General features: G+C 45.2%; 1 protein-coding gene across 1 annotated transcript in view; it reads left to right on the top strand.

Annotated features, from left to right (window-relative positions):
• Positions 1-273: 273 nt before the first annotated feature.
• Positions 274-10,000, top strand: part of LOC308319352 (glypican-1-like) — a 45,328-nt gene continuing 35,601 nt past the window's right edge. Inside the window, exon 1 of the mRNA XM_080769383.1 lies at positions 274-1,127. Within this exon, the coding sequence (XP_080625509.1) occupies positions 971-1,127 (157 nt within the window). The 5' untranslated portion in view covers positions 274-970. The remainder of the gene's footprint in view (positions 1,128-10,000) is intronic.

Raw genomic sequence — 10,000 nt, 5'->3', positions numbered from 1 at the left:
TGCATGCTCCAGGCCTAACATACGACTGACAAGTGACAACACAACGAAAGACATGAGAGGCTATTCAAAACGTGAGATCTCTGTGTAGCCCAGAAACGTCCCTCGGGCCAGTGTTGGGCGAAAAAGACTGTAGGTGTCGCTGTTTGAGAGAGTCAGAGAGAGAGAGAGAGAGAGAGAGAGAGAGAGAGAGAGAGAGAGAGACGAGGTACTACAGCAGCTGAGCTGAGCAGCAGCGACGGCAAATGATTGACTCGCTCCATTTCACCGTTGACTCACAGACCGACTGCTGCCGTGCTGCCTGCCTCTGCATCTCTTCTCCACCACGCACGCACCACTCAAGGTCCTGCACCCGATTAACAAGATCGAGCATCTGTTGTTGGTCTGCACGCTTTATGGAGATTCGCAGAAGACACTTTAATTTCCCTCCTAGATCCGTCTATAGCAACGTGCGTGTTCTTTTGTTTCTCTTTCTTGTCCATTTCTCAATTAATCATGGAACAGCGGACTACTCTTAGGGCGGATTGAGCGACACCTGCTCTGTCTGTTTTTTTTGGTCTGGCATCTCTCCAGCTCTACTGCAGCCACACACGCAACCAACCAAGTCACCGGTGGTCACTCTGACAACTGTCCCCTGACTGTAGAGATAGATAGGACTGCATCACCGGCTGCCTCTTCAACGCCCCCCCCCCCAGCATCAGTCCCAACACATTGTACCTGGCGCGCTTGCCGACAATTGGTTCTATCGACGTTAATGATACCGAAAAGTCGTTTTATAGTCAAATTAATATCTTATCGGGGTCTGACACTCAAGACAAGACAAGAGCACTCTTTTGAGATTATGAAATAAAGAAGTCCGACCGGATCCTGAATTATTGGTCTGAAGTGTTTCACTTTTTAAAACATTTTTTTCCTTATATATTTATATAGCTCATACTCATATACAATATAGTGTGAGATATCACGGCTCAAGATGTATCTCGTGGCGGTGACTCTGTTGTTGAGTCTCTCTACAACAGTGAACGGAGGAGAAAGCGGCAGTAATAAAGCCCGGAGCTGCACCGACCTGCGCCAGTTCTACACGGGGAAAGGCTTCACTCTGGCTGGGGTGCCTCAGTCAGAAATATCCGGTGAGTTGGGCTAAAGCCAAAGGACGCATGCAACTGATAATATTTTGCATTCTGCATTTTCAAAACTTTGAACCCGAAATACATAGCCTGCTATTAGTGCTAGGCCTGCATGCAAGAAAGGCAACAATAATTACCAAATATCATTCATAATTGAATTCATACCCATACAGTTTTCTTTAAACTAGGCTACTAATTCATTGACTTGTTTGAGGCTACTTTTTCTTGTATTTTCTTTATTTTTTAAAATCTATATGTAAGCCTATACATTAAGTAGCCTATCCTATCTTTATTTCGGCGCTTTCTCATTTCCCTTAACTCACTCACTGAACCACCGTGGGCGCGTTTCCAATCCTATATTGTAGTCTATTTATATCTCCATCATTATCCTTTGGGTGTTTTCATTGTGTGCAGATCTGATGTGTGAGTTGCAGGTGGGAGTATCTCTGGGTGGGAGTAGGCCTACCCCCCATGCGTCTTGTTTGGAGCGAGCTGCGAGCCCACGCTATTCATAAGGGGTGTGTTCACTGTTCAGTATGCTGCTATTATTGTAGCCTAGATATTGGAGGTCCTTTAGGCTAGGACATTTATCGATGTCTGCTGAGGTATTTGCTGCAGGTGTAGCCTACTTATTATAGCTATAGTTATAAGACTATCCCATACCACTCTCTATGTTCCCCAAGCGCCGCACATGTTATTTATGGGGCATTTTCATTTCTCATTGTCTGCTCGGCTCACCGCAAGTGCGTGTGTGGGTGTGTGCATGCGTGCGTGTAGCCTACTTTCGTGTGCGTCTGTCACTGCACGCACGTGTGTAGACTAGCTAGCCTACTGTGTGTGTGTGTGTGTGTGTGTGTGTGTGTGTGTGCGCGTGTGCGTGTGTGTGTGTGTGTGTGTGCGTGCGTGCGTGCGTGCGTGCGTGCGTGTGTGTGTGTGTGTGTGTGTGTGTGTGTGTGTGTGTGTGTGTGTGTGTGTGTGTGTGTGTGCGGAACAGAACAGTCTAAAAGAGATAGCCTACAGTACACAAAGAGTGAGTGCAGCACCAAAACAAATGCACAGTCTTACCTAACCAAATTACCAATGCTTGATTATTAGCTTACTTATTTGCAAGACACTGGTGCACGCAGCACACTGAAAATAGCAGATCTGCAGAGAAACCTAACTGAAACATCCCCTCCATGGAATTAGTTATTCTGTTTAATTCAATTATGTTTCTGTTTAATTCTACTCTAGATAATCTATTGATTCTATTCTAGATATTCCCATATCAATTAGACAGACAAACGTACTGACATAGGCTGCACTCAATCAGCTATTCAGTCAGTCAGTACTAATTCATTTAGTCAGTCAGGTAATTTACCCGACAGACAGTCGGTCAGATTGACACTGCAGCCAGCCAGCCATGTGAACTTGTTAATATTCTGTTTGTTAGCAGTTAAAAAGGTCAGTCAGTTAGTGAGCCAGTCAGCAGTCATCATGCTGTCAGCCAGCCAGACATTACACATCAAAACAGTTCTGTGCTTTTTGGCTTGGCTTGGCTTGGGGACACAAGAGTTGTCCATGTTCATGAATACTAATTGGACCGTCCCAGCAGGTTACTTTATATACCCCTTTAAGACACACACCTCTGCTTCTACCTGCCACTCAAATATGGAAAGAAAACAGCAGCTCCTCAGAGAGGAGATGACGGTGGTGTGTGTCTCTCAGTCTGTGTGTGTGTGTGTGTGTGTGTGTGTGTGTGTGTGTGTGTGTGTGTGTGTGAGAGAGAGAGTGTTTGTGTGCGTGCGTGCGTGTGTGAAGAAAGAAAGAGAGATAAAGAGAGAGAGACAGACAGAGAGAGAGAGAGAGGGAATATGATCTGAAGGTCATGTTGCCTCAATGATTTTGCTCCCATATGGGGGAATGAGTTAATAATCATTGTGTTATAGTGTGCTTGTGAAAGACAGAGAGCTGGGAAGACAGACAGACAGACAGACAGACAGACAGAACAGACAGACAGACAGACAGACAGACAGACAGACAGACAGACAGACAGACAGACAGACAGACAGACAGACCGACCTCTGTCACAGCTCACTCACTGTTATACTATACTCTGATTTCAGGGAGTCGTAACTAGTGACAAATGAACCTCATTGATTCTTATTCAAGGAAAGTACTTTACTGCGCCAAAGGTCCATGTATAAACAGTAGCCTATATGGACTGAGCCTGCCGGGGTCTTGTTCCGTAGATATGGCACTCTCAGGGTTCACAGAGGCCAGGCTGGCTGGGATGTCTGTGTCCATCTCTGTTCAAGTGTACTTGAATTGAGACACTTCCTCCACACATGCCACTTCCAGCTGCCTGCCATCCAACCACACCCCATCCCACCCCACCCCACCCCACACACCATCCCATCCCACACCACCCCACCCAACCACACTCCCGGTGATCTCAACCTACAATGCGTGTCTCAGAGGATATCGTCAGGCAGAAATCTCCTATCTCCATATTCAAACTTTTAGAGTTTACAGTGTCACACAAAAGCATCAACAGCAGTAGCAGATCCGCAAGTTTGAAACGCAGCGCGAAGAGACGCGTTTTGAGCTCGTAGACCTGCTACTTCTGTACTTTGGAATTTGACTCCTGAAAAGTACGTTTTGGACAAAAAGAGGTTTGCACCCGACAGAGAAGATACAGTATATAACGTATCAAAGTCACTCAGGTGCGTGAAATGACGAGCGAACGCTCAAAATTCACGGGGACGAAAACCTCCCACCGCATTGTTCCCCACACGGCCCTGACTCCCCCATTGTGCTGCCGGTTTAACATGGGTGTGAACGAGAGTCGCCTTTTCCCCTGCCGTCTGCCTCGTCTGCCTTTGTGCCTGCGAGGGTCTTAACTGACACACACATTGTGTCGGTGGCCAGGCTAATAGCCACGGCCCCGCTCGCTCCTATAGTGTGTGTGTGTCTCTGTGTGTTTAGAAGTCACTGAAAGCCAACACCTTCTCCAGGGAGGACACTTAGTTTCAGTCACACATGTATTGTGTGTGCGGAGCAGCACCCACCCATGTGCTCATATAACACACGCATGCACGTACGCACCCACGCAAACGCACGCACACACGCACGCACGCACATACACAAGCACATAGTACACAAGCACGCACACATACTTACACAGACACAGTCAAAGAGAAAGAAGAGAGAGAGACTTCATGACCTCCTCGCTCTATGGCACACCTGTGTTGGAATATGTGTGTGTGTGTGTGTGTGTGTGTGTGTGTGTGTGTGTGTGTGTGTGTGTGTGTGTGTGTGTGTGTGCGTGTGCGTGAGTGCTTGCGCGCTTACTCGTGTTTTCACAGAGTTACTGTTATTTCCTGTCGTCGTGTTGTCTTGTTAGCAAGACTATAGAAGTAAGATGTCGCATGTCGGTGTGCGTCTTCCCGAAGATCACCTGACACGCCAGGTTCTCTTTTTGTACTTTTGATTACAGGTTAGATTTCCATACAGATTAGCACAGATTACACAGATGTGATTGTCAGTCAATACCTCATTTGCGAATCTGAGACGGCTTTCAGTGTCCTGAGAAAATCCTTGGCCGCTGTGGACAGCTGTAACAACAGTTAATTGCACTAATTGATTTAATCGATTATAAAAGAATAATCGATATTCCGAAATACGAAAAATAGCAGATCTACAACCTCACAACAACTCGTAGTTGCTGTTTTTTCTATTTGTACATGTGACCAAGTGGTTTATAAGGGTAAAGGTCCCAGCATACCTTTTTTCGGAAAACAGTCCAAAAAGTCAGAAAAACACATCAGTCTGCAATGAAGAACCTGAATTGTGTTTAGTTGATTATTAAAAAATCGTTGTTGGAAAAATATATATACTTAAAAAACAAGCTTGATTAATTAAAAAAGTGAAATAATCGCTAAGAAGATGATGTATAGTTGCAGGCATATATATTATTGTTTGCTGTCAGGCACAAACTTTGTATGTCCATTTTTAATACTTTTTATGTTTTTATTTTGTAAATCAATGCTCTAGAAACTACAGTGTCACACAAAAGTAGCAGAAATAGCAGATCTACAAGCTCAAAACGCATCGCATATAGATCTGCTATTGCTTTTTGGTTATTTTTTCATTTTAATCATCCTGTAAAGTATCAGATTTGAACGTATGAGTTTTCCACCCTATATAATGGAGACAGTCAGGTGTCTCATGTGGACTCTGGTCACGTAGCCATCCGGAGGATGTGCGTCTGTGTGTGTGTGTGTGTGTGTGTGTGTGTGTGTGTGTGTGTGTGTGTGTGTGTGTGTGTGTGTGTGTGTGTGTGTGTGTTTGTGTGCGTGTGCGAGCCGTGTGCGCGTCAGGGGGGAAATCGATACTGTCCGTCATCTGTCACACATCACATGCTCACTCAAGTGTATGTAGCACAGAGCAGCAGAGAATGTCACACACAAGCAAACACAGGCATGTGCGCACACACACGCACGCACACACACACACACACACACACACACACACACACACACACACACTCTCTCCTATACCTATCACTTTTGTTTCTCTCTCCCCATCCCCCACTCTCTCTCCTCCTCTTTCTTGCTCTCCATCCCAACATTGTTCTTTTGAGAACAAAGTGTGTGTGTGTGTGTGTGTGTGTGTGTGTGTGTGTGTGTGTGTGTGTGTGTGTGTGTGTGTGTGTGTGTGTGCGCGCGCAATTGCGCATGCACGGGCGGGCTCTGGTAAAAGCAAAAAGCTGTGAATGTTTCATGAAGCCTGATGTAGGAACGAGTAAGGAGAGGATGTGAAATGAGAGGCAGGGAGGAGATTCTGTTCCACTCCCCTCTTGTTCTGCTCTCATCACTCCATCACATTGACCTTCATCTTCACATTCACCTTCACCATACCCACTTAACTCAGGGATTGGGAATCAGTTGTACTTTGTTTTCATATACTGTATGCCTCTTTGTTGCACTGTTTGTTATTAAGACTGTAAGACAAATATTCTTCTGTGCCAGATTAACTTCATGAGGATAAACGTAAGACTCTGAAAGTCTCTGACATTTTTGTCTTCATCAGACCAAAGGGAGGTGAAGACTATGTTTTCGCCCCTATTGTGTCCTTGTGTCCATGTCTGGACAGCTAATCTCGGACACCCCTGGACCAATAAGCATCAAACTTTGCATGCACATTGCACACCCCTATAGTAGAGCCACTCCACCCCAAGGTGTTCAAATCAAAAACTACACCAGGCCACTTGACGTTTGGCCGATCCCCCACAGGAATCAATAAAGGTTCATCTTATCTTATAAGCACCCCTCCAGATTCTGCAGTATATGAAATGCCATAGTGAATAAAGGCTTTTTTTAAAAAGCGCCGTTGGATCTTTTCTTAAAATGTAAGACTTCCAGCGCTCAGACAAAGAACACCTTCCAGGCAGATCTGACTGATCCTCCTCCAGCCTTCTGCTGTCCACGCTACGCCCAAGTATTGATATTTTATGATTCCCTTTGATGCCGAACAAACCCAATTCCATGCAAGTACACATCATTTTCAACTACGACTACTGCATCTTTCAACTTCACATTCTATGTTTACCTGCGCCCATCACTATGTCCTGTCCTGTCCACGTCTCATTCTATGTTTACCTGCGCCCATCACTATGTCCTGTCCTGTCCACGTCTCATTCTATGTTTACCTGCGCCCATCACTATGTCCTGTCCTGTCCACGTCTCATGTTCAACTTCACATTCTATGTTTACCTGCGCCCTATCACTATGTCCTGTCCTGTCCACGTTTCAACTTCACATTCTATGTTTACCTGCGCCCTATCACTATGTCCTGTCCTGTCCACGTTTCAACTTCACATTCTATGTTTACCTGCGCCCATCACTATGTCCTGTCCTGTCCACGTTTCAACTTCACATTCTATGTTTACCTGCGCCCTATCACTATGTCCTGTCCTGTCCACGTTTCAACTTCACATTCTATGTTTACCTGCGCCCTATCACTATGTCCTGTCCTGTCCACGTTTCAACTTCACATTCTATGTTTACCTGCGCCCATCACTATGTCCTGTCCTGTCCACATCTCATGTTCCACGTCTCATTCTATGTTTACCTGCGCCCTATCACTATGTCCTGTCCTGTCCACGTCTCATGCTTGTATCACTTCCCCTTCATCTCCTGTCCCCTTTGTTGCACATGGGACTGATAGACCTTCCTTTTTTTTTCCTATTTTTACTTTCTCTCCTCCTCCCGTTCTGTCCTTTCTTCTTCCCCTGCTCTCAGAAACCATCTGTTTTCCAAATGAAGAGATGAGCTGTTTGTGTGATGTGGTTGACTGGGTGCTTTCTTGCCAGGCAGCCATTACAGTTTATAAGAGTCAAGGCCCGTCTTCTATGCTCTATATGGACTCAGTTTTGCAGGTGGCACACTCAAGGGTCAATTTTGGTGGAAAATAACAGTTCAATTACTATTGAATAACATTGCATACATTTTTTTTAATCTACAGTAATCTGTAACATATATGGGGAACCCCTGGAACCCACTAAAGGACTCCTGGGAGTCCCTGGATACTATGTTAAGAACCAGTGATGACAGATTGGTCTTGGTCAGACAAGTGTGACCAAGCCGTTATCAGAGCATAATGCGATCAATTAATCAATCAATTGTGTTCTAGCAATGGAACTAACATAGTATACTTAAGTTCGTATTCGCCGGTATCACAATGAACGAAGGAATGCATTTTAACAGCAATGTTAACTGTGGTGTATAACTACAAAGTATTTAGTCAATTATTTAGTGACCCACTTGCAATAGTGTTGAGAACATGTTGAGAACCACTGATTTACAGCATACATATGCCCTGCATGTTCACTCACCCAGTCGTATGTCATAGGAAGAGCAGGCTGTGTATATAGTGACAGGGCTTCAAAGAGGCCATGATGTGTTTATAAGGAGGATGAGCTGTCTTGTCTCACTTTTATTAGAGCATGGTCAGGGGAGAGCTTGAGCATAACGGCAGCTGTAGTAATATTGTAGAGTAGGCTCCCATCCCTCTTAACGTGTGCACACGTGTGTGCGTGCGCAAGTGCGCGTGTGTGTGCACGTGCGTGTTGGAAGGGCCAATGAGGAGTAGGAATGAGGATGGCAGAAACAGAGTGAGGTCGAGGAAGAAAATCGCCTGTCAGGTGGAAACCTCGTATGTCCAAAACTGTATACGGTACTTTTTAGGATTCAAATTAAAAAATAGCAAAAGTAGCAGATCTACAAATGGTGGTGTGTGGGAACTCACAGAGCAGCCTATAATTAGACCTTAAGTGTATACGGCTGTGCACGTGTGCCATGCTGTGGTGATAGTAAAACTGCCTACTGTGTACTGCTGTGGTTTTCCATCCTTTTCATATCAAGGGACATTATTTATTCAGCATTTGAGCCACGGACCAGCATTTGATGAGATTCAGCCTCTGTTGTCATTGAATAAGCGTTTGTCCACAGTTCCATGCTGTATTGATGTTGGTAACATAGGAGAGATAACAGCCAAACGATGATCAATGCAATGCAGTACCATGAACGTTCTGCCCAAACCAAATGTATAGGACTGTAATTGGTATAATCAATGCTAAATCAGCTAGCCTTTTGTGAGGGAAACCAAAGAAGCTTTCTGACTCATTTGATCTGTCATTGGCCTATAAGCAACCCATGCTCTGTGTTGCTGTGGATAGACATGCATTGCTGTAACAAACACAGTCAGTAATGCATATTGCACCTAAGTCTAGCCAACCAGTCATAAAGCTGCATGGAGGGTATACTGACGATTTACCCTGCAGGTAATGACATGGTATCAGTTTGCTCTTGTGTTAGCATTGTGCTGTACACAAATATACAGTAGAGTAGGGATGAATCACACATGAAACTTCAACAGTAACGGAACCGTCCGTCCGTCTGTCTGTCTGTCTGTCTGTCTGTCTAATAACGGCATGGTCACCCAGTCCAATGTGTAGCCAGCTATCGATAGCATGTTACTTGCTGTGCAGTTCATGAAAGAACTGTGTGTGTGTGTGTGTGTGTGTGTGTGTGTGTGTGTGTGTGTGTGTGTGTGTGTGTGTGTGTGTGTGTGTGTGTGTGTGTGTGTGTGTGTGTGTGTGTGTGTGTGCGTGCGCGCGCGCGCGTGTGTGTGTGAGTGTGTGTGTGTACGTGTATGTGTGTGTAAAGTTTATCTTGAGTGACATCATGGATGTACTGTAACATTGTGAGCTGTTATTGGTCTACTTTCATGAGAGACCATCTCTCTGTGTGAACCCATAGATTGCCCCTAGCCCTGGTCCAGGGCTTACAGCGAGTCTCTCTCTGTAAGCCCTCTGGTGATATTCTCACTCACGTGCGCAGGTTTTCAAATCCCAGCAAATAAACAAAACGACGTAACTACTCACCGAAACAAAGCCTGCTAGACCGTGGTAAAAGTCTATTCTCAAGCGTCTCAGCTCCCCAGTTTCTCTCTAAAATGCACTATTTTAATCATTAAATAAAATGAATCCAACCAGATCTGGATCAGGGCTGCGGAAGGGACTTCCACAGGGCGTCAGAGAGAGACTCGCTGTAAGCCCTGGACCAGGGCTAGATTGCCCCATCATGTCCTTTTAGGACTCTGCATTGTGGTGACACCATCACACCAACACACTTGACCTGGACAGCATTAACATAATACGAATGCGACCTAATGTTCTCTGGTGGCCCCTCTAATTTATGCCTGAGTTAGATTTAGTTGCACACCACTGATCTACAAGCTCACAGCACATCGCAGTGCGACTCGTTGTGAGCTTGTACAGTACAGTAGATCTGCTGTTTTTGGTGCATGGCACGCGCACACAACTAAGTATA

Source organism: Protomyctophum bolini (genome assembly GCF_963924005.1).
Source record: "Protomyctophum bolini genome assembly, chromosome: 8".
Lineage (NCBI taxonomy): Eukaryota > Metazoa > Chordata > Actinopteri > Myctophiformes > Myctophidae > Protomyctophum > Protomyctophum bolini.
This window is presented reverse-complemented; position numbering and strand designations above follow the sequence as displayed.